Raw genomic sequence first — 24,560 nt, 5'->3', positions numbered from 1 at the left:
GTATTTACCCAAGGAGGCCACGCTGTAATGATGTTCTCAGGCCAGGCTGACCTGCCTGTGTTTACTTGGCAACGCTTCTCTGTCAGTTACATGCACCTGAGATTCCCAAATATCTGCTCCCCTCCCCAAAAAGAATTGGAGCCATTTTGGGCTGGCTCCTATAGCAAACCAAAGCAGCAGCTACACACACACGCACACACAGGGGGGTCTGTGTTTATTCACACACTCCTGGTACAGTGAGGATGGAGGAACATTTACAAAGGACCTCCCTGGGGTTGAGAATATCTCCAGGGCTAGGGCTACAGGTGTCATCCAAAGATGCAATGCAGCCCCCATTTGGATTCCCAGGGGCAGGACGCAGGGGTCCAAGGTAAAATCAGACCTGGGCCCTTGGAAGGTGACACCTTGAGGGGAGGGGTCTGCCAGAGAGCCACCTGGGGTCAGGCATGGGCAGACTGGTCATATGGTTGGTTACCATGTTGGGGGCTTGTCCCACCCAGCCTCAACACCCATCCTATCTGCCAGGCGCAGAAGAGCGTGGCCGAGACCGTGGGGGGAGGGCATGAACCACGAGGGGAATCAGTAAACAAAGAGTCGGATATAAAAATACAAATGTGCTGAGGAAGTCCCTTAGAAAGAGGCTGAGGCTGGGGTCACGCCAGACAGGGGTGGAGGGTGAGGAGCGGCCTGGAGGGCTGGGCTCAGGTGGGTGGGAAGCTCATGCAAATATGCAGCCAAACATCACTGGCCGCGTGCGAGGTCCGACACCGGCAGGCAGCCGGTCTGCGGACCAGACCTGCCTGAGAGGGGCGGGGCAGGGGAGCCGTGCGGGAGGGGACGGGCCGGGGCTGAGGGCCGCGGGTCTCTGTCCGTTCCGGTGTGCGGGGTGGGGCTGCGGCCCGAGGTTCTAAAGTGCATGAGCGCGGCGGCGGGCTCCGGGCCGGTCCGCGCCGCCGCTACCGCCGCCGCCGTGGTGCTGAAGCGGACAGCTCCGGAGTGCCTGGCGGCGGCGGCAGCGACTATGACCCGAAAGCGGCGCGGCCCTGCAGCCCCCGCCCGCGGGCGCCTGGGCCGGGGCGGGGGGCGCCGGCAGCCGCATCGCCGGCCCGCGGTCCTGGCCGCCGCGGGGCTGGGCCCGGAGCCCGCCGCCTGAGCCGGCGCGTCTACACTCCGGACGGCGGCTTCTCCCCCATCCCTTTCAGCACGTCGTCTATCCGGTCATCCTCGATCACCACTGCGCAGGGAGAAAGCGCGTCAGCCGCGCGGCCTCGGGGAGCGGCGGCGAGAATGGGCCCCTGGTCCTCGCGCCCCGCTCAGCTACTGCCCGTGGCCCAGAGACGCCCCTCGGACCTCCGTGCTACAGTGACCTCCCCATCTGAACTCTCCTGCCGACTCAACCCACTGCTGACCCCAGCTCCCACAGCCCCACTCCTCTCCTTGTGGAGGAACGCCCCTCTTCCAAAGACTCCAGCCGTTCAACCTTCCAGTCCAAACCCTCCCGCCGCCTGAGCTCTCCTCCATCCGAGCTGATCGGAAAGCTTTTGCTCATGGGATCCCCCTCGTCCACCCTCACTTCAACAGAATTCCCTCCTCAAACCGAATCTCCATCTCTTCCAGCCCTCTCCCCAACCTAACCTTCTTGCGGTTAGAACCCCTCTTCCGATCCTGGCACCGACAGAGCCCCTTCCCCATGCAAACAACCAGGACAAGCGAACCCCCGGCCCCCTGCCCATTCTCCAGTCAGACATCACTCCCCACCCGAAGGTTCTTCCGTAGCATACACCGACTCAGCGTTTGATCCCGAAGAAGCGGCCCGTCGCCCCATGTTCCCACTTCAGGCAGCCCCAAATGCCCCGGCCGGCCCCTCCCCTTCGCCCGGGTGCCAAGGCTCTACTTCCAGAGGTGGCGAGCATCGAATCCGGGGCACTGCTCTCCCAGGAGAGGGGAAGACGGGGACACAACACTGCAGCAGGGACCCCCCCCCTCAAACCCCGGCCGGCGAGCGGCTGGCTGCGCTGGTCTGCGGCAAGAGCTGCTGGCGCTTGGCGGGGAACTGCAGCCGGGGGGCGCCCGGCGGAGGGTTTCTGGGTCAAGCGACGACTCCGGGCCCCGGCCGCGTACCTCTCTTGGCTCGGCCGATCTGGCCCAGCTTGGGGGGTCGCTTGGCTTGGTTGCCCGCGAAGAAGGAGTTGGTGTCCTGCAGGCGGCAGCTGAAGGAGAGGTCAGAGCCCTCGGGGTCGGCGCCGAAGCGGCCCATCTTGTCCTCACTGTAGGGCAGGATCTCGGACATGGCGGGTGCGGGGTGGGCGCGGGACTGCGGCGGGGCGCGGGCGGCGGGCTAGCTGCCGGACCGGCCCTAGCTCAGCAGGGGAGCCGGCGGAAAGATGAAGTCATGCAGCATCCGGGGCTGCGGAGCCAAGCGGGGCCTCCTCCCCCGCGCCTCCGCCTCCCGGGCCGCTGGGCAGGCGGCGGCGGCGGCGGCGGCGGCGGGGACCGGGCGGGGGCGGTGCGCCGGGGGGCGGGGGGGGCGGCGGGGGCGGCCGCGGCGAGAGCGGAATGACGATGAGCGCCCGACTGCCGCAGAGCGCGGCGGGCGGGGCGCAGTGGAGGTGGGACGGACACCGGCCAGGGGAGGGAGGGAGGCCGGCCGCGGGGGTGGGGTGGTGTGCGGACAGGAGCGCGCCCAGCTCTCTGCGGAGGAAAAGGAGCGAAAATGGGAGGGTCCTGCCATTGGCGGCACTGGAGGCTGGGCGAATGGTACCGGCCAACGGGTGCAGGAGGCGGACACCGGAAGCGCTGCGGGGGTGGGGGGGAGGTCGGATACGGCGGAGATGTGCGGGAACCCGCAGGACGCGGGAATGGCTCAGGCCAATAGGTGGTGCCCCCGCCGTTGGCGCGCTCTTGTATAGGGTTGCTCTTCTGGTCTGGCGCGCTCTTGTACAGGGTTGCTCTTCGGGTCTTAAACTGTTCATCTGGAGCCTGTGTTTCTCTGACTGTCCTCTGTTTCTGTCTGTGCCTATTTATATGTCAGTCTATCTCCATGTGTCTGTCTGTGTCTCTGTCTCAGTGCCCCATATCTCTTTGTGTCATGGTCTCTGTCTACGTCTATCTCTTAAGTGTCTCTGCTCTTCTGTATCTGTCTCCATGCCTGGCCTCTATGTGCTGTAGTGACACATGGGGGCCTCAGGGTCTGGGAGAACCGCAGGGCGCGGCGGGCGCTTTGAGCCCGAGTTTCGGCGCCAGCAACAGGGCTGGGGGTCTCGGTCTCTTCTTGGAGGAGTCTCGGTAACTGGGCCGACACGCGCTCACCAGGGCAGCCCTCAACCCCCAGCGCTGTTGCAGCCGCCGAAACTCGGGCTCAAAGCGCCCGCCGCGCCCTGCGGTTCTCCCAGCCCCCGAGGCCCGCGCTGCGCTTGCAGTGTAGGAGGAATGAATGACGGCGTCGCGCGGGGCGCCCTGGCTGCAGGTGACGCGGGGAAGCCCGGAGCGCCTGAGGACGCGTCGCGCGAGCGAGTTTGTGTCCGGAGGTAGAGGGGGAGGGATAGAGGACGCCTCCGCCCTGGGTGCGGTGCATCGCGTAACAGCTCTCGCCTCCAGGACTGTAACGCACCCTCTTCTCTCCCCCACTCCCCCTCTGGCCGTCAGCGGCTTCGTCACCTGCTCGCTAGCGCGCTGGGGCTCTGGCGCAATCTCTGGCCTTGGGGGAGGGGGGCGTCTCACATTCGGTGACAGTGACGACAGCACTGATAAGGGTAATTATCATCCGGACGTTCAGTCCATGCTCGAGGCGGAGAGTTTTCCACCGTCCCTGAAGCGCTTTTTCTCCTTCCCTCTAAATCACTTAGCTCCTGGCGCTGGGTCTCCTTCCTCCAGCAACTCCTCACCACGTGTTAGTCCTGGGGACACAAAGGCGAATGCCATGGTGACTGCCCTCAGGACGAGGTTGGGAAGCGCCAGAGTTGCCTCTGTACAGGCCTCACTCAAGACCACAGTCCTATCCCTATCAGACCCTACTCTGCTGTGTCCTAGTCTCTGGGATGAGGGCTGAAGCTGGAGGTGGAGGCCCAGCTGGAGTGAGAGGAGCCTCCAGACCTAGAAGGACAGGAGAAGCTGGAGCTCAGGGTCACTAGGAGAGAGTCCAGAAAATTCCACCCCCGCAGGGGGTTGTCCAGCAATGGGTTCCAATCCAGCCTCTGCCGCTTTCTGTGTGGCGTTGAGCAGATGGCCCCAAAATTAGTTTTAAAACATTAGTTAAAAAAAAAAAATTAGTTCATTTGTACTTGTAACCTTTTAGGGAAATATGGAAAATCACACAAAACCTTTCGTACATATCCTTCCCATCTTTTTCTCATTCATTTGCATAATATGCATACCTCTCTGAGCCTCCATGTTCTAGTGTGAAGCCTAGAGATGATAGAGCCTACATAATGACAGTTTTGTAGATGAACTTGTCATGAGGTGAAGTGGTTTGTCTCAGGAGGTAATGAGCTGCCCCTACCAAAAGTGCTAAAGGGGCCATCCAGATTCTTGCCAAGAATAGGATGAGAGCACTGGGTGGGGAACTGAAACATTTCTCGTTTCTCCCCTCAGAATGAGGGAGACTGAAGGAACAACAATTTAACTTGGAGATCCTTCTTAAATAATCTTAGTCCTGTAAGGTACATGCTGGATTGTGATTAAAGCAAAAGACATAAGTGCATAATTGTAAAGATATAGTAATATATGTTTCAGCTATGTTGTGAAAATTTGGAGGGAGGTTTTTTTTTAATAAATTTACTTATTTTTATTTATTTATTATTTTTGGCTGCGTTGGGTCTTCGTTGCTGTGTGCAGGCTTTCTCTAGTTGCGGCAAGCCGGGGCTACTCTTCGTTGCGGTGTGCGGGCTTCTCGTTGCGGAGCACAGGCTCTAGAGCGCGGGCTTCAGTAGATGTGGCGCGTGGGCTCAGTAGGTGTGGCTCGTGGGCTCAGTAGGTGTGGCTCGTGGGCTCTAGAGCACAGGCTCAGTAGTTGTGGAACACGGGCTTAGTTGCTCCGCAGCATGTGGGATCTTCCCGGAGCAGGGCTCGAACCTGTGTCCCCTGCATTGGCAGGCAGATTCTTAACCACTGCACCACCGGGGAAGCCCTGGAGGGAGTTCTTTAAATTATGCTCCTTTACTTAAATTCTGATGTTCTGCATCCCTGCCCATGAGATGAAAATTCATTTTCACAGCTAAAATGAAGTAAAGTTTGCTTGGATTTTTGTGAAAATGCATTGAATTTATTTTGAAAGCCCTTCAAAACCTAGTGGGATTAATCCATACGTTCTCAGCAGAATAATATGCCTTTTGACAATTGAATATTAATGACACTTTTATTCAAGTGGAAACTGTAAGCCTGTGTAGTGGGTTGAACAGGGTCCCCCCTAAAATTCATGTCTACCTGGAACCTCAGAATAGACCTTATTTGGAAACAGGGTCTTTGCAGATGTTAATTAGTCAAATTAAGCTAAGGTCATACTGGATTAGGGTGGGCCCTATATTCAATCACTGGTGTCTTTGTAAGAAGAGGACAAGTGAACAAGACGTATACACACATGAGAAGGCCTCGTGAAGAAGCAGAGATAGGAGTGATGTGGCTGCGAGCCAAGGAACACATAGTGTTGCTGGGAGCCACAAGAAGATGGAAGAGGCAAGGAAGGATTCTTCCCTAGGGCCTTCTGAGAGAGCATGGCCCTGCCTAGATTTTGGAATTCTCACTTCTGGAACTGTAAGAGAATACATTTCTGGGTTTGTTTTTTTTTTTTTTTTTGGCTGCACCACGAGGCATTAGTTCCCCAACCAGGGATCAAACCCACGCCCCCTGCAGTGGAAGCCCATCATCCTAACCACTGGACCGCCGGGGAATTCATTATAAGTTTCTGTTTCAAGCCACCCAGTTCATGGTACTGTGTTACAGCAGTCCTAGGAAACAAATACAATCAGTTACAAGTATTTTGGGGTCATCTTTTCACATCTCTCATGATCATGTTTCTCCTTCCTTAAGCTCTCCCCGGACCCTTTGCTCCCACCCTGTCCACTCAAGGGAAGCCTACACCATGAGGGTATTTCTGGACTCTTCTATTTAGCAGAGGCTGATAAATCACAAAAAAGAACGAAGCACATCTGTGTGGATTGACATAGTAAGATCTCCAAGGCCTGCCAAAATATCACCAAATAACAAGTGTAGAGTATGATTTCATATGTGTGTATACATACGTATGCACACTTACACACACACACACAACAGTGTATTTAGGTATGTAAATGCATATAAAATAAAGAGCAGGAAGGATACATACCCAACTGCTAATAATGTTTATCTCTGAGGATGGTACTGGGATTCTGGCAGAATGAAGTTCATCTTTTATTCTATATACCTCTGGAGTATATTACATTTGCAATAAAAAGGTTTTAGTGATTTTTTTTTTTTAAAAAGATTTAAAACCGATGATATAGTCCATTTATCAAACATCACACTCTGACCCTAGACAAATCAGTTGACTTAGAAAGGAGATTAGTAGTTAACAGCATGGAGTTTAGATTCAAATCAAGGATCTGCCTTCTCCCTGATGTGTGACTTTTAGGTATGTTATTAAGCTTCCCTGTGTTGTAGGTTCCTCATCTGGACAGTGATATTGGTAGACTCTATTTCATTGGGTCATTGTGAGGATTAAATAAGTTAACATACATAAAGTGCTTAGGTAAGTGCTAGACAATAGAATTGTTAGCTATCATACAGAAAAGCATAAAGAAGAAGTTAAAAGTAACCTCATCATTAGATATATTCAGATTCACATTTTGTTGCATGTCCTTCCAATCTCTTTTTTGTAACCTATGCTTTTTTACTTTTTTGCTTCAATAAAATGAGATTTTGTAATTCTTTTTCTCTTCCACTTAACTCTATATGGAGAACATTTCCCGATAGTATTAACTCTTCTTTTCTATCATTTGTAAATGTTGCATTGTATCCCATTGTATGGATGTTTGATTTATTTAACAAGCCCTCTACTCTCAGACATTGAATCCCCTCCCATTTTTTTTTGTTATTATAGACAGTGCTGAGATGAACATTTGTTGTAGGAGAAAAATGGCCAAAATATTTAATAGCATTTCCAATCAAGAAGTAGAATCTGGGACTTCCCTGGTGGTCCAGTGGTTAAGACTCCGCACTCCCAACGTAGGGGGCCCGGGTTCGATCCCTGGTCAGGGAACTAGATTCCTCATGCCACAGTGAAGATCCCATGTGCCGCAACTAAGACCCTGCAAGCCAAATAAATAAATATTAAAAAAAAAAAAAGTAGAATCTATTTCTCCATCATTGAATCTGGGCTTGACCACCTGACTTGCTTTGCTCAATAGGGACATTAGCAAATGTGATGCAAGCAGAGGCTTGAAAAGTGTTTATATACTAGGGCTTGCCCTGTTTTTTGTTGCTGGGAATCCTGAGACCACCATATGAAGAAGCCTGGGCTAGCCTCCTGGGGAAGGAGAGACCACATAGAGACTGGGCCCAGCCATCCCAGCTGAGGCCCAAGCATGTAAATGAGGTCATTCAGCTATACCATTCAGCTCATGGTGAGCTAACCCAGACCTGAAGAACCACCCAATCAATCTACTGAACATGAAAAGTAATAAATGTTTGCTATTTTAATCCATGAAGTTTGGGGAGGTTTGTTATACAGCCAAAGCTAATTGATACAAGCATGCTGTAGATAATGATTATTTCCTAGAACAATTTCCTAGAATTCAACTTTCTGGGTCGGAAAATATGTACACATACCTTTTGATTCATATTGTTAAAAAGACTATCAGTTTTTTTTTGTTTTTTGTGTTTTTTTAAAATTTATTTATTTATGGCTGTGTTGGGTCTTCATTTCTGTGCGAGAGCTTTCTCCAGTTGCGGCAAGCGGGGGCCACTCCTCATCGCGGCGCGCGGGCCCCTCACCGTCGCGGCCTCTCCCGCTGCGGAGCACAGGCTCCAGATGCGCAGGCCCAGCAGCCATGGCTCACGGGCCCAGTCGCTCCGCGGCATGCGGGATCCTCCCAGACCAGGGCTCGAACCCGTGTCCCCTGCATTGGCAGGCAGATTCTCAACCACTGCGCCACCAGGGAAGCCCCACTGTATCAGTTTTTAAGCCACCAGCAGTATATGACAGTGCCCACATTCCCCATCTTTGTCAACACTGGACATTAATGTGTGTTGTTATCTTCATGACTATACTGTTCTTGTAAGTTAACACATAAACATTTTCCATTCCCTCTCAATTCACAGTCAATTTAGAGAAAAATAGACCCCCAAAACTTACTCTTATAGGAAAAGAAGAGCAGAAAAGAGAGAGAAAATAATAGTGAGAGAATAAAACAGAGTCAAAGGTTATAAACACAGAGGGAAAAAAATAGAAATATAGAATACAGCAGGGACTTTCCTGGTGGTCCAATGGTTAAGAATCTGCCTTCCAATGCAGGGGACATGGGTTTGATCCCTGGTCGGGGGAATTAAGATCCTACATGCCTCGGGGCAACTAAGCCCACGTGCCGCCGCAATAAAGACCCAGCACAGCCAAAAGAAAAAAAAAGAATAGAGCAACCTCCAAGCCTTTTTATACATAGGGTACTTAACATGCATTCAGGAATAGCTGTGAACCTAATAAATGATTTGGGTCATCAAAGAGGCATGGAAAGTAAATGTCCATTTAGGCCAAACCTAGTGAAACTGGGAACACTGTAAAAGCAGGTACCAACCTCTTTCTTATGTGTTTGCATTTAATTCTCACAACAATACTCTGAGATAGGGATGATTGTTCCCACCTTACAGATGAAGAAAAGTGAAAGGTCAGAGCTTTCAAATAAATTAATATAGATTATACACCTGATAAAGAGTTGAGCCCAGATTTGAGTCCAGGTCTGTCTGGCTTGAAAACTATGTGCTTCCCCTTACTCTTCCAGAGATGTGGCAGAAGACTAGCAACTAATGCTGGGAGGAAGTATATCCTCCTTTTGATTCATATTGCCAACCTGCTCTTCAGAGGGCTGTCAGATTGCCTGGGTTTGAATTCCAGCTCTACTGCTTACTAGCTGTGTGACTCAGCCTCTCTATGCCTCAGTTTCCTCATCTGTAAAATGGCTTCATAAGTGCCATGAGGATAAATGAGTACATCGAGGTAAAGCACCTAGAGCAGTGGCTGGCCATGGTACAGTGCTGTATAAGCTGGCTACTTACAGCACATCATTGCAGCAGCCATGGGATTATTCTAATGAACCTGTTGCCAGAAAGTCCTTACAAAGTGGCTTTGCTTATACTCACATGGCCATGTCATGGTGGAATCTTCCATGTGGCAGGACTGACCCTGCTGCCATGTTTCGCTTCATCCAGACTTGGGGGAGAGGGGAAAGAGGTGAGTGATATGATGCCACACTGTCATCATACTGAACATGAACAACTCCAGAGACTTGTCCTATGTGGATATCCCAAGGTCGTGCTGCTGCAGACCACAGTGTGGCTGGATGTGAAAGTTCCTTGCTCAGGGAACCCCTGACTAACCTAGAACCCATGTGCCTATTCTACCATCTGGGAAACAGAACAGGCTTCCTCCAGCCGTGCAATTCTCATTTCTACCTATAGGATTTTAATAATAATAACAACAACAATAATAATAGCAGTTAGAGTACTCATTACGTGCCACACATTGTCCTAAGCATTTTACAAGTATTGTTTCATTTAATTCTCACAACCATCCTTTGAAATAGGTACTATTCTTATTTCCATTTTACAAGAGAGGAAATTGAGTCTGAATCCAGAATCTTTCATCCTAACTATGACACTGTACTGTCTCTTGTTTGAGAACATGCAATTTTGGGGTGGAAAATGCCAAAAGACAGCAATCCAACATTTCTCAGCCTGATCCATTCATCACCTACCCTCTCTCAGCCACAAGAGCATTCCATGTTAGAACTGCTCACAGCAAGAGGTTTGAGAACTGAGGTGAGAGTCAAGAAATGGGTGGTGGATTTGCTACCATTCCAAGCCTTCTCAGGTCAAATCCATATACTCGTTTGCAAAAGAGAGGCGGGATGAGGATGAGGCACTTTTTAAAAATTTGTGGTAAAAAAACAAACAAAACAAAAAACTAGGCACTCTTCAGTGAAGCAGACTGCAACACCACCAGGCTTGATTAAGGAATGACAATATGGAAGGCAGATGGCAGATGCATAGATGCCACACTATTGCCTTTCAGTTAAATATTGCTTGGTGTGTGGGTTTCTTTTTTTTTTTCTTGTAAACCTCCCAAATAAAGTGATTTGCTTTCCTCAAGTTAGAAGTGTTAGCTCGTCTTTCCTTTAAATATCTGTGCATAGCTGTTTTTTTCCCTGCCGATTTGTTACCATCTGTAACCCTTCCTTTGTGAGATGATCTGATGACAACAATTATCTTGGAGAGTAAAAGTGCAGTCTTGAAGCAACATGTAAGGGTGGACTCAGAGTGTGGGCTGTGTGTAACATGATGTCCAAGCAGTTTGTGTGTGTTGTATGTGTGTTGTGTGTGTGTGTCCAGAACCTCAGTATAGAATATATGTTGGCTCTGGGTGCCTGGTGCGTGTATACATTTTGTGTGAATATGCAGTGTGTGCATTCTGTGAGTGGTGAGTGTGTGTGTGTGTGTGTGGACCGTGTGTCGGGCTGAGTGCCTGCCTGTGTACTTCGGGTCTGTGTGCTCCCTGTATAGATATCGTGCTGACATCCTGAATGTGGGTCACCTCCTCCGTGCTGCTCTGTATGTGCTGGCTGAAGAGGGGCAGTGCGGACAGCTGAGGGAAGACGTTCTCCATGAAAGCATAATTCCTCAAAGGTGTTTAAAGGGAATGGGGAGGGCCTGCAATCTGGGGAGTTGGGCCAAAAAATAACAGCAGGGTTTGGGCCTGGGTCAAAGGAATGTAAATGACGGGAGACTTGCAAGAGGGTGTTGCTGGGATGGGTGCTGACCACGAAGCTGAGAGGGAGTCTCCGGCGTTTCTGCAGGGCGGCTCGCTCCGGCTGGGGCGGCAGGCTGGGTGCAGCTCTGCGGGGCTGGCCGCGGGCACCCGGAGCGAGGACCGGGCGCCGGGCGGACGGCGGGGCGCGGCAGGCGCGCTCCTCCCCCTCCCCCACGTCTCCCCCACCCCTGGCGCCGCGCCGCGGGGGGAGGGGGGCGCAGGCAGGCGGGGGCGGCGGCGGCAGCGGAGCAAGAGGCTACGGCGACTGCTGCGATGAAGGGCGGTGGCGCGGCCGGGCCGGGGGCCGAGGCCACGGCCCGGGCGAGGGCCAGCCGCCGGGAGCCCTAAGGTGCCGCCGGCCCCGACTCCACCATGAGCGTCGCGCTGCAGGAGATGGGCGGCGGCGGCAACGTGAGTGGGGGCCCCGGGGGAAAGGACCGGGGTTGGGGGGAGGCAGAGGGGCAGGCGGCGTCGGGAAGGGGCGCCGGCTCGCGGAGAAGGGGCTGTGAACTTGACGGGCGGGGTCGGAGGGACCCAGGCCGGAGAGCCCGGCGGGCCAGAGGGAAGGAGCCCGCACTTCACGCAGGAGGGGCCAGGCCGGGCGAGGGGCGCCGGGGCAGGGCCGTGGGCGCGCAGCTCTCTCTGCCTGACCTGGGTTGGCGCCCCGACTGTCTGGCAGATGGTGGATTACAAACGCGCCACGCTGCGGGATGAAGACGCACCCGAGACCCCCGTAGAGGGCGGGGCCTCCCCGGACGCCGTGGAGGTGGGCAAGGGGGTCATCCCTGTCTCACCAGGCCCCCGCCCTGGCATGACGGCCGGCACACCCGGGAGCTCTGGGTTGCCCTGGAGGGTCACCTGCCCCCACCTCCGCTCCATCTCTGGCCTCTGCGCTAGGACTATGGTGAGGCGATTCGAAGTCATGACGTTGCACAAAACAGGCTGAGGGATCAACTCAGCTTGCTTCATTGCCCCTGTGCCCCAAGTTAACCCTGTTAGCGTCTTTGCTTCATGGCTCTGGAAACTGCCTGTGCCTTCACCCTCTGGGAGGACTTCTGTGATTGGGTCGCCCACCTGCAGCTTGCTAGCTCCAGGTCCCCCTCTGTTCCCCAGGTGGGATTCCGGAAGAGGACAAGACACCTCTTGGGCTCGCACACCCAGCTGGAGCTGGTCTTGGCTGGTGTCTCTCTACTGCTGGCTGCACTGCTTCTGGGTTGCTTGGTGGCCCTGTGGGTCCAGTACCACAGAGGTAGGTGGGCCCACTCCTGTCATCAGCCCTCTTAGCTTGCGGGCTCTGGAGGCAGAAGGGGCTGCTAAGGTTCTCCCTGGGTGGGGCCAGCTTTCCCCCAGCTGTTCTCCCTCCTCCCAACCTTCCTGCTGTCACGGCCCCTCCCAAAGCATTTGCCTCTCCTAGACTGACTGACAGTCCCCCACCCCCCTACCCCCCATGTCCCCTGCCACAGACCCATCCCACAGCACTTGCCTCACGGAGGCCTGCATTCGAGTGGCCGGAAAAATCCTGGAGTCCCTGGACCGTGGGGTGAGCCCCTGTGAGGACTTTTACCAGTTCTCCTGCGGAGGCTGGATTCGAAGAAACCCTCTGCCTGATGGGCGTTCTCGCTGGAACACCTTCAACAGCCTCTGGGACCAGAACCAGGCCATACTGAAGCACCTGCTTGGTAAATGGGCCTGTCCGGGAGGCACTGAGCCAAGTACATGCCTCATTCCCAGCACAGGGCTCGGCACTTAGTAGGTACTCAAGAAATGTCCATGAATGAATGAATAAGTGGATGACTGCCACCACTCCTGGCATAGGGGATGCAGAGAGCAGGGGGCTCCTGAGGGGTGGAGATGAGTTTGAGGGGGCAGACCTCTGAGGTTAATGAAGGGACTCCTCTCTGCACTCTGGAACACTGCTGAGGTGTGGTAGGCACCAGGGAGTCTGTAGTGCTTAGAGATCTTTGAGAGTCTCCCTGGACAGGGGAGAGGAAGCTACACTTTGCTGTGGCAGACAGTCTTCCTGGGTCTACATTAGGAGGACTACCCCCTTGAGAAGGCAAGGAGAGGGATCAAGTAAGGGTCCAGGACCCCTCTTAGCAGTTAGCATGGTTGCCACCCGGACCTGTGTTCTATTCAACAGAAAACACCACCTTCAACTCCAGCAGTGAAGCTGAGCGGAAGACACAGCGCTTCTACCTCTCCTGCCTACAAGTGGAGCGCATTGAAGAGCTGGGAGCCCAGCCGCTGCGAGACCTCATTGACAAGGTAGGCCCCCGGGATGGGCTGCAGGTGGGGGAGCAGCACAGGCCTTGGGAGAGGATGTGGCCCCAGAAAGCTTTAGGGGCCCCTGTTCCAGAGGTGCCACCATGGTCTCTACTCAGATTGGTGGTTGGAACGTTACGGGGCCCTGGGACCAGGACAACTTCATGGAGGTGCTGAAGGCAGTAGCAGGGACCTACAGGGCCACCCCCTTCTTCACTGTCTACATCAGTGCCGACTCTAAGAGTTCCAACAGCAATGTTATCCAGGTACTAGGCTGGGGAAGGGTGGGGAGGGACTTATGGACTATTTGCTGAGACCAGACTCCCCTCCCCTGTGATGGGCTGGCTGGGGTGGCTCCCCTGCACAAGAGTCCAGATTTCAGGGTGGGGAGGACTCACTCTTTACCTTGCTATTGCAGGTGGACCAGTCTGGGCTCTTTCTACCCTCTCGAGATTACTACCTAAACAGGACTGCCAATGAGAAAGTAAGGAGCGTCCTCAGAATATCCACCCCGACCCCCCTGAGCTGGGCTGATCCCTGTTTACTTTTCCCTTTGCCCAGGGTCAGAGTGGCGAAGGTGAGCCTATCCTGTCACCTAGTGAGCCGACTACCATTCCTTCTTCTTTCTCTCTTCATTCTCCCCTCCCTGCATTCTTCCCTCCCTGCATTCTTCCCTCCCTCCTTTCTTCCCTTCCCTTTCCTTTCTCCCTTCCTCTTCCCTTCTTTCCTTCCTTCCTTTCTCTTACTCTTCCAGGAAAACATTTTACAGGCACCTACTGTGAGACGTACATTTCAGAGCCACTGTCATAGGAAGCTTTCAGTGTAGATGGGTTCACAGACCTAGATAGCTGAGAACACGGCTCAAAAGAGGGCCTCTGGGACTCAGGAGAGACCCGGCAGCCAGAGAAGTTTTCCTAAGGAGGTTGCATTTGAGCCAGGCCCTGTAGAATATCTAGGACTGGGTGAGGGCATGCTCAGATTTTAAACAAAAGTGTTGAAGAAGGAATAGCTAAGGCGTGTTTGGACCACAGGAAGGGGTCCAGTTTGGCAAAGTGTAGAGCTCAAAGCAGATGAGAGAGTGGAAAGGTGGGTAGGAACTAGTTTGGGAAGGCAGTATGGCTGGGTGTGAAAAGTAGATGCAAGAGAGGGAGCCTGGAGATCAGTTAAGAATGTCTGCAGTACTCCAGGCTCTGAGTCTGTGAGGACCCAAATGGGGGAAGTGGCAGAAGGAAAGTCGGGAAGGGGAGGATGCAAGAGACATAATCAAGTCCAAATCATGAATTGTTGATGCCTGGATGTTAGAAGAGAGGAGTAGAAGGAGGAACAGGTAAAGGTAGTTGAGGCTGTGCACCTGAATGATGGTGGAATGGAGGGGTCCTTAGAGAATTTGGGGTCCCTACAGGGAGAACCAGCTTCAAGCACATTGGGGAGGTGGTGATATCACAGGAAAAAGGCAGACTTTGAAGTCAGACCTTGATTTTAATCCCAGCTTGGCAGCTTGGTGCAAGTTGATTAAGCTCTCTGAGGCTGTTTCTTCATCTGAAAAATGGGGATCACAGCATCTACCTCATATAGTGCTTGGAGGCAGGAGGAGGATGCAAGTTTATGCTTCTGCATGTGGCAGACCCTTAGGGAGTGGGAGCTGCTCATTTCAGACATGTGAGTGTGAGAGACCTGGGTATCATCTCTGTACAGAGGTCAGCAGACAGCTGTGAAAGCTGGGTGGGGTCCTGGAGAGAGCACGGGCCTGGAGGGAGCCGAAGGCTTGAGGGGCATCTCCTTAAAAGCCTAGACAAAGGCTTAGGAGACGTGAGAGAAAGGGTAAGACTAGAGAAGGAAAAGAAGGAGATCCTTGGGACTTCCCTGGTGGCCCAGTGGATAAGACTTTGTGCTCCCAATGCAGGGGGCCCGGGTTTGATCCCTGGTCCGGCAACTGGATCCCATATGCATGCCGCACCTAAGAGTTTGCATGCCACAACTAAGGGGCCCGCGTGCCGCAAGTAAGACCCAGTGCAACCAAATAAATAAATAAATATTTTTTTTAAAAAAAGAAGAAGGAGGAGGAGATCCTTGTATTTCAAGGGCAGTGGGAGAAAGAGAGACTTCTGTGGGGAAGGACAACCAGGAGGAGGGGTTTGTCCTTCTCCCATTCGCTCCCAAACACTTACCAAGCATCCCTCAGCCAGACCCTCCGCTAGCATGTGGTGAACAAGACACTGCCACTCAGTGGGGGAGAAGGCATGAAATGGCCAAGTGCAGTTATCCTGTGTACAGTTGCTGGGACTGTTGTAAGAGGAGGAGCATGGCATTCCGAGAGTGCAGTAACAGGGAGCCAGCCTGGTCCTAGGGTGAGGGTAGGCTGTGGGAAGGGAGAGGGTTCTAGGCAAAGGGAACAGCTGATGCAAAGGCTCTGAGGTGGGAAGGGGTGTGACTTGTTGACAGATCAGAGAGGGGAGTGGTAGGGGAGAGTGGGCCAAGTCCTTCTGGACAGGTAGGTGGAGTCATGTTATACATAAACACTATGGGTCAAGTTTAGCATTTATCCCAAAAGAAATGGAATAGGAAACTCAAAAGTGGAGAGTGTTATGAACAGATGTGTGGTTTTGATATCACCTGAGTCAGGGGAGGAATTTTGAGAATTCAGGAGAGAACCACATGGTCTGACCCCCAGGAAAGGGCAGGAGAAGCCTCGATTCAGCTCTCAGTGTGTCACCAGTTGTCTTGGGTAGGAAGTCTCCTGTGCCAGCATCTAGGGGAAGCTGTAGTGCCAAAGGAAGTCTTGGGAATTCTCTTTGGCGGTCCAGTGGTTAGCACTCCACACCTCCAGTGCCAGGGGCCCGGGTTTGATCCCTGGTCAGGGAACTAAGATCCCGCAAGCCGAGTGTCACGGCCAAAAAAAAAAAAACACATTAAAAAAAAAAGGCAAGTCTTAAGCTGAAAGTAAGGAAGTAGGGAGAGAGGGGTAAGTGAGTTGGGGGTCGGGGCAAGATCACTGGTTGAACCAACCATCCACTTTAGGAGCTGGGATAACTGGAATTGGTATGCAAGCCTCTTCTTCTGACAGCAGCAGCAAGAAAGAGGGGAGGTGGGAAAAAGGAGATATTTTGAAGTGCAGAGAATGGATATTAAGGGATCTAAAACTTCTCAGTAAAGTGGAAGAGGAGATGGCCTTTGGCAATTAAAGGAGCCCTGGGTGTGGCTTCAGGGCAAGAGTGAGAGTGGTCCCTGGGATGAGGACCACAGGAAGTCAGTGCTGAGCAGGGCTGAGGGTCTGTGCATGGGTTTTCATCCATCAGTCAACAAATATTTATTGAGCACCTACTATGTGCCAGATGCTGTGCTAGAGCCTGTGACTACAGTGCAGAACAGAACAAACAGCCCCTGCCCCCATGCAGCTCAAGTGCCAGCAGGCGCTGAGGCGACATGGGTTTGTTCTGAGCCCAGGCAGTGCTGGGACTGTGGCCCTGGAGTCATCAGGCCTGGGCCACATTTCAACTCTGCCATCTGCCAGTTTGGGATATGAGTCAAATCATGTAATCTTGCCAAGCTTCATCTGTAAAATGGAACTAATACTTTATGGAGTTGCCGTGGTGGGCGCGGGGTCAGGGGGCAGATATATTACATGTAAAACGCCAGCAGAGAATTTGATACATGTATATACATGTAGTCACTAAATATTTCTTTTCTGTGCTTTTCTCCCCCTTGGAGACCAGAGGGGAAGGCAGCAAGTTTGAGGCCTGGCAGGATGGGAGGTAGAAGGAAATTGAAGCCACTGTGGACCAAATTCCCCACTGGGGTCCACTCAGCTGTTAAGTGAAGGCACATGGTCACTGATGGGCTAGGAAAAGTAGAAGGGCTTTAGGAAATGAGAAGGCAGAGCAGTATGGGAAGCGGATCCATCCACTGGACGAATATTTACAGGGCTCCTATTCTGTGCTAGGCCCTATTCCAGACCCTTGGGATACAGTGGTGAATAAGCCGCTGTAACTTGGAACAGTGCTCTCCTGGAACTTACCTTCTCCTTGGGGAAACAGATGATGAACACTTGCACAAATAAATAAAAAAGATCCTAGCAGATGGTGATAAGCAGTATGACAGAAATGATAAGGGTCATCCAGGAAAGCTTCTACGAGGAGGGTCTGCAGACGAGACAGTGAGGAGGGTCTGCAGAAGAGATGGTGAGCAGGGGTAGCAGCCAGAATAGTCATCTTAGCCTTGGGCAGGACTTGTTGCTGGGCTCTGAGGATGACTTGGGGCCTTGACAGGTGCTTACCGCCTACCTGGACTACATGGAGGAGCTGGGAATGCTGCTGGGAGGACATCCAGCCTCCACGCGGGAGCAGATGCAGCAGGTGCTGGAGCTGGAGATACAACTGGCCAACATCACGGTGCCCCAGGACCAGCGGCGGGATGAGGAGAAGATCTACCACAAGATGAGCATCGCAGAGCTGCAGGTGGGGCAGGCAGGGAATAGAGACAGCTGGGGGAGGCCAGCCCCGGCACAGGCCACCCAGCTTCCCTTCATGTCATCTGTCTGAGGCAGCCAAGCCTCTCCTCATTTCCTTGCTTTCTCTGAGCTTCCCAGCTGAACTGTTGCTATCCTGGAAGGAGAAGTGGTGTCCATTTTAGGGCACCCCCACTGGGCCATCCCTTGGTCACTTTCGTATTGCCTGGGGATGCATAGAGGGATTATGTTAAAAATCTATGACAACTTGTACAAGATGTCCACAAAACAATCAGAAGAGAAATGGAAGCATCTCCTGGAGGGCCCTTACTGTGCCAGGCATCAGCCTCTTAGTCGTTGGATTATGGAAAAGTTGGGTAAGGGGGGGTTCTGGAGGAGAGGCAGGTATGTAGGGAACCTGGGTGGTATCTGGGGAGTTTGTTAACTGTCTGAAAGATATTTGAATATCTGCAGCCCAACTAAATATCACACATGGTGGTTTTCCTTGTATGATATGTGATTGGGTTTCCTGATTGAAGAGCACTTAGGCCTGAAAACGGGTTTATTATAGGAAGGGGCCTCCAAGCAGCTAGTAGCTGTTGCTATGACAATGGAAAGGGCTCCCAGCTCCACTGTATCAATGGGGGAGTGGTCTGCTGAAAGCCAAGGGGGCAGGGACGCTTGAGATTTTTTGCTCACAGGCCCTGGCGCCCTCCATGGACTGGCTGGAGTTCCTGTCCTTCTTGCTGTCACCACTGGAGCTGGGTGATTCTGAGCCTGTGGTGGTGTATGGGATGGATTATTTGCAGCAGGTGTCAGAGCTCATCAACCGCACAGAGCCAAGGTGGGGGGTGGAGCCCAAGGTGTCAGGGGTGGGGCTCCGGGCTCTATGCAGGCTCTTCCCCTAGGCTGGGGCTTCAGGGGACCGACTTGTGGTCTCTGTTTCCACACCTAGCTCCAACCTGACTTTTACAGGCAGGTGTGTGGTCCCAGGGTAAGAGAGAGGGATTATGGGACAGCTCCCACATGTGCCTCTCGGGACTCCTGCTGTCTGCATGCTGGTAGAGCTGGTTTGGGGTGGAAATGTTACCTGCCTTTACCATATGTTCTGGCTACCTGAATGCCAGTGTCCTGAACAATTACCTGATCTGGAACCTGGTACAGAAGACAACATCAAGCCTGGATCGCCGCTTTGAGTCTGCACAAGAGAAGCTGCTGGAGACCCTCTATGGCACCAAGAAGGTGGGCTTTCTGACTCTGCTCCCACCTTCCAATCCAGTCAAGCTGACACTTCACACCCACTGTGTGTCAGGCACCATTTGCACATGGAGCACAGGATTAGGAATCAGGCTGACTTGGGTTCCATTCCTAACTCCTCCATTTCTTGGCCTATGGGACCTTGAGCATATCCCCCCACCTCTCTGACTCTCCATTTCTTAGTCTGTAAAACAGGAATTTCTTGTGGGGTTGTTATGAGGACTGAGTTCACGTAAGTGAAGCACCTACCCAGTGCATGCTATGTGTAGGCACTCAACTTTGATGATGAGGGTGAAGGAGAAAATGAATAAGTGCAGTTCTTAGTTTCAAGAAGCCCTGTTAAGTGGGGGAAGGAGACGTGTAAACAAACATTATATTTTGGGGTGATAAGTGCTCACACTGAGTGACAAACCTTCTTTGTGTTGTAGGACAGAGGTGGATACAGCACATTTTACCTGGGGGATGGGGGGCATTAGGAAAGGCTTCTCTGAAGAGGTGACATTTGAAGAATGAGTTCATCAAGAAAGCCAGGGAAAAGGGATTCCAGGCTGAAAGAATACCATGTGTAAATTCCCAGAGGCCAGAAGGAGCATGGTAGTTTTGCATGTGTTCTGGCATGACTTTGAGGACAGGGAACCGGAGAGGCCGAGGGTGGTAAGGCAGGCCTGGGGCAATCCTTGGAGGGACCTGAACGCTGTGCCTAGGAAGCCTGGCCTTGTTTCAGGGATGGAGAACCTGGGATGGTTTTAAGCAGATGTGTAACCTGGTTGGATTTATGTATTAGATCATCTTTCTGCAGCTAAATGGAAGATGGATGGAGGGGGTGACGGGAGGGGGATGAGAATGGAGTCGAGTGTCTAGTTAGGAGGCTACTGCAATCTTCAGGCAAGAGATGACAGTGTTATAGGACAGGGAAGTGGCAACGGCATGGACGGAGGAGATGATTAAGAAGCAGAGTTAGTATTAGAATCTGGTGATAGATTGAACGTGAGGGTAGGGAGATGGAGGAAGCTGGTGACTCCCAGGTTTCTGGTATGGGGGACTGACTGGATATAAGACTGAGAATTGCAGCTGAGCAAAGAAACGTCTGGACCCCAGTGGGCCTCTGAGAAACGTAAGAGGAGGAGAGTGCTGCAAATAGAGTGGGCAGCACACATGTCCCTCCTGAGGTTTCGCTGCTGGGGTTGGCATGCTTTGCGATATTGCCCTTCATTTTTCCTGGAGTCTGAGGGAGAGATGGCACCCCAAACCCAGGCCTCCTATGTGCAGAGCTGAGAGGGGTTGGCCCTAGAGACAGAGAAAGGCCCTCAGACTGGAGGGCAGAGCCATCTCCAGGAGGCCTGGCTCTTTACCCCTTCCAGTCCTGCACGCCAAGGTGGCAGACCTGCATCTCCAACACGGACGACGCCCTTGGCTTCGCTCTGGGCTCCCTCTTTGTGAAGGCCACATTTGACCGGCAGAGTAAGGAAATTGTGAGTCTTCAAGGTCCTTCCAACACTGCCCCTTGTTTTAGTTAAAATTCACCATTCATATTTGTATGTACCTACAGGGAAAAAATTGGGAGGAAATTCATCGACAAATTAATGGTGATTACTTTGGGTGGTTGGGATCATGAGGGATCTTTTTTTTTTTTTTTGTCTTTTAAAGTTTTCTGTGTTTTCCAAGTTTTCTACAATGAGTTTATGTTACTTATATAATTAGAAAAATAATGTTTATTTTTTAGGAAATGATGTTTGTGCTTAAAATATTACCTATAAGGATGTAAATGGCAGTGTTGTTTATAATAGGCAAAAATGACAACAGCTTAAATGTCCAGCATAGGGGACTGGAAAAACAAATTGTGATTAGCCTGGATTATGAGGCAGCCTTAAAACTGATGATTGTTAAGTGAAAAGAAAGTAAGTTATGAAATATATATATGTTGCACAACATAATTCCGTATTATATGTATATGTGTGTGTGTGTGTGTATGTGTATATATATATATATATATATATATGAATATCCCAGCAGGGGAAGACACTAGACATAGGTAATCAAAATGTTGAAAGGAGTTATCTGTGAGGGATAAGATTTTAAATGGTCTATTTTCTTCTTCAACTCTTCTCAATTTTCCACATTTTCTGCTATTAATGCCTTCTTTTCATAATCGGATAAAAATCAATGCACTACATTAAATTATAATGTTAATTCAGTTAACTTATTGTCAGTTTTTTTTTTTTTAATTTTATTTATTTATTTATTTATTTTATTTATGGCTGTGTTGGATCTTCGTTTCTGTGCGAGGGCTTTCTCTAGTTGTGGCAAGTGGGGGCCACTCCTCATCGCAGTGCGTGGGCCTCTCACTGTCGCGGCCTCTCTTGTTGTGGAGCACAGGCTCCAGACGCGCAGGCTCAGTAATTGTGGCTCACGGGCCTAGCTGCTCTGCGGCATGTGGGATCTTCCCAGACCAGGGCTCGAACCCGTGTCCCCTGCACTGGCAGGCAGACTCTCAACCACTGTGCCACCAGGGAAGCCCCTATTGTCAGTTTTTTGATTAATTAGAAAAAAAGCCACCACAGTCCCAGTACCTTCACAAATCATGTTTCCTTCTCATCCTGCCCAGATGCTCAGCCTTATTTCAAGAGTCTGGGTACTCCCATGTGCTCCCCTGGAAGGACAGGGATGGGGCACTAGGGGGGATGGGGCACTAGGGTAGACGGGGAGAAAGGATGCTTTAATGCGAGTGGGAGGCAGACTTGTGCACCCTCCTTCCCAGGCAGAGGGGATGATCAGCGAGATCCGGACTGCCTTTGAGGAGGCCCTGGGACAGCTGGTTTGGATGGATGAGAAGACCCGCCAGGCAGCCAAGGAGAAAGTGAGCAGTGGCCAGGGTTGGGGTGCCATCTTGAGGTGAGGATGGAGAATACAGTTTTGGCGGGGTGGGGGAGCCTGGGGAGGAAAACCCTTAACCTCGTCTCTTTAGGCAGATGCCATCTATGATATGATTGGTTTCCCAGACTTCATCCTGGAGCCCAAAGAGCTGGATGATGTTTATGATGGGGTGAGTACCCTGCCCATCAGTACTGAACCTTAGCCCTGTGGGGGGCACAGGGCTCAGGAATGGGAGCTCAAGCGCTGAGAGGGAAGGAGATACTTGTTGCTGCCTTTCAGAGGCAAGTGCAGGCAGCCAGCATTGCTCAAGTGCTGGCTGTGTGCCAGGCTGCAGGCCGGACAGCAGTAGAATGCAGTGTTCACAAGCAGGGATTTGTAGTCAAACCTGTTTTTACCTAACTGTAACCTTGGACAATTTATATAACCTCTCTGAGCCTCAGTTTCTTCATCTGTAAAAGGGAGTCCTATTAGCACTTACCTGATAGGATTGTTGTGAGAATAAAAGAAGATAGTATTAAAAAAAAATAAAGCAGCTGCAACATAATATTGGCAATTATTATTTATTAGATATTTTACACCCATTTTACAGTTGAAGAAACTGAGGCTCAGAAGGGTGCTAATTAGTAGCCAAACTGGGACTATTATCTTCTCCAACGTGTTCTCTCACTGGCTTTCTACTTCCTACCATTCCCACAGTATGAAGTGTCTGAAGATTCCTTCTTCCAGAACATGTTGAATTTGTACAACTTCTCTGCTAAGGTGATGGCTGACCAGCTCCGCAAGCCTCCCAGCCGGGACCAGTAAGAATGGGGGCTGCAGACACTTGGGGCAGCAGGAGACGTAGGGGAGGTTTCCAGGGCTGAGGGAAGGGGGTGGCAAGATGGATCCCAAATGAGGCACGAGGTTCTTCTAGAATGTAGGTCAGGGCTGCTGGGCATCGAGAATCAGGCTCCGCCTCAGCTTCTCCCTTCCCCAGGTGGAGCATGACCCCCCAGACAGTGAATGCCTACTACCTTCCAACCAAGAATGAAATCGTCTTCCCCGCCGGCATCCTGCAGGCCCCCTTCTACGCCCGCAACCACCCCAAGTGTGTCTGAGGCAGGAGGGGCTGGGTGCTGGGGCCTGGGCCTGTGGGTGAGCTGGGAGCAGGGCTGGAGGTGGGATCTAGAAGTCCCCCCACCATGTCCTCACTCAACATTCCTCACCTACCAGGGCCCTGAACTTTGGTGGCATCGGCGTGGTGATGGGCCACGAGTTGACACATGCCTTTGATGACCAAGGTAGAGGTCCATGCAGTTGTCTCCTCCAGCCTAGAATTCCTAGTGGCTCCTGCAAAACCTTGGGATGTTGGAAGCAGGCCCTGTGGACCCTGGGGTCTGTGGACTAGGGCTGGTGGGGGCACTTGTGCCCCCAAGGGTTGAGTTCTGGTCTCGGTGGGGTGCAAAGGTTAGTTCTCCTCAGGGCGCGAGTATGACAAGGAAGGGAACCTGCGGCCATGGTGGCAGAATGAGTCGCTGGCAGCCTTCCGGAATCACACGGCCTGCATGGAGGAGCAGTATAGCCAGTACCAGGTCAACGGGGAGAAGCTCAACGGCCGCCAGACGCTGGGGGAGAACATCGCTGACAACGGAGGGCTTAAGGCTGCCTACAACGTGAGTGGCTCCCTGGTGGCTGAGGCTCACCTGCCCTGGGGGGGCAGGGCACTGGGTGTAGCTGGTGGGCAGGCCCCAACAAACTTGCCATCCGTTCCCAACCCCAGGCTTACAAAGCATGGCTAAGAAAGCATGGGGAGGAGCAGCAGCTACCAGCCATGGGGCTCACCAACCACCAGCTCTTCTTTGTGGGATTTGCCCAGGTATTGCCCTCCTGGGAGGCCGGGGGTCTGCTCTTCTACAACCTCCTGGGCATGTCCTTAGAAGTCTGGGGCATGCAGAAGGGACTGGGAAATGGGGCCGAAGTTGGAGTGTGGAAAGTGGTTTGGGAAGGCCTCGTGAAGCCTTTTGGCGGGGTCCACAAAAGCACGTGAGGAGGGCTGAGGAGGGAGAAGGCTTCAGGAGGCTTTTGCAGATCTCGAAGGGCAGGGCTGCCCTGCCTGATGGGGCAAGGGGTGGGAAGCGGGATTGATCTTCACGATGCTCCTGTGAGGTGGCTGTGGAGGAGGAAGCGCGGGGCAAAGTGGCTCATCCAGGGCTACCCAGGAATAAAGTAAGTGGCAGACTCAGCAGGGTCTCCTCCAGGTACTTTGCACTACAGCAGGCAGCCTCTGGCGGCTGGGTTTCTTCCCCTGGGACACATCCATCTGGGCAACCCTGGGCAATTGTCCAGGCAGCTTTGAAAGGCCCTTAAGAGGGAGGGCGCTTTCTCCTCCCTCGGTGCCGATGGCAAGGGGTCGGGGCTGAGACTCCGTCTAAGCCCTCTCCTACATCCCTGAGGCCCCCGGAGCCCAGGGCCTGGGGCGGTGGTGCCATGTGTCCCTGGGATGGCTCTGCTGCAGCTGGGGCAGTGGCCTTGCCCACACTAGACACCCTGTGTCCCCGTGTCTGTCCTGGCCTGCAGGTGTGGTGCTCGGTCCGCACACCCGAGAGCTCTCACGAGGGGCTGGTGACGGACCCCCACAGCCCTGCCCGCTTCCGCGTGCTGGGCACGCTCGCCAACTCCCGTGACTTCCTGCGGCACTTCGGCTGCCCTGTCGGCTCCCCCATGAACTCAGGGCAGCTTTGTGAGGTGTGGTAG

The 24,560-nt window shown here is 52.6% G+C and overlaps 2 protein-coding genes across 4 annotated transcripts; one reads left to right on the top strand and one right to left on the bottom strand.

Moving 5' to 3' along the window:
* Window positions 1-1,163: 1,163 nt before the first annotated feature.
* Window positions 1,164-2,290, bottom strand: CAMK2N2 (calcium/calmodulin dependent protein kinase II inhibitor 2). Its single transcript, XM_061193333.1, has 2 exons — window positions 2,122-2,290; window positions 1,164-1,234 (listed from the first exon to the last, which is right to left on the bottom strand). The coding sequence occupies exons 1-2, from the start codon at window positions 2,288-2,290 to the stop codon at window positions 1,164-1,166; spliced, it is 240 nt and encodes a 79-aa protein (XP_061049316.1).
* Window positions 2,291-11,362: 9,072 nt separating this feature from the next.
* Window positions 11,363-24,560, top strand: ECE2 (endothelin converting enzyme 2). Of its 3 annotated transcripts, none has more exons than XM_061193335.1 (19): window positions 11,363-11,401; window positions 11,670-11,756; window positions 12,104-12,239; window positions 12,454-12,669; window positions 13,131-13,255; window positions 13,372-13,518; window positions 13,671-13,736; window positions 17,518-17,706; window positions 18,398-18,540; window positions 18,824-18,938; window positions 20,315-20,425; window positions 21,712-21,810; window positions 21,919-21,996; window positions 22,524-22,627; window positions 22,804-22,914; window positions 23,040-23,107; window positions 23,289-23,479; window positions 23,587-23,682; window positions 24,384-24,560. In XM_061193335.1, exons 1-19 carry the CDS (start codon window positions 11,363-11,365, stop codon window positions 24,558-24,560), a joined length of 2,298 nt encoding a protein of 765 aa, XP_061049318.1. The 3 variants fall into 3 exon arrangements, with proteins under 3 accessions (XP_061049318.1, XP_061049317.1, XP_061049319.1); XM_061193334.1 differs by having other exon boundaries at window positions 11,670-11,894; XM_061193336.1 differs by lacking the exon at window positions 11,670-11,756.

The sequence above is a fragment of the Eubalaena glacialis genome, chromosome 6, assembly GCF_028564815.1.
Source record: "Eubalaena glacialis isolate mEubGla1 chromosome 6, mEubGla1.1.hap2.+ XY, whole genome shotgun sequence".
In the NCBI taxonomy this organism is placed as follows: Eukaryota; Metazoa; Chordata; class Mammalia; order Artiodactyla; family Balaenidae; genus Eubalaena; species Eubalaena glacialis.
This window is presented reverse-complemented; position numbering and strand designations above follow the sequence as displayed.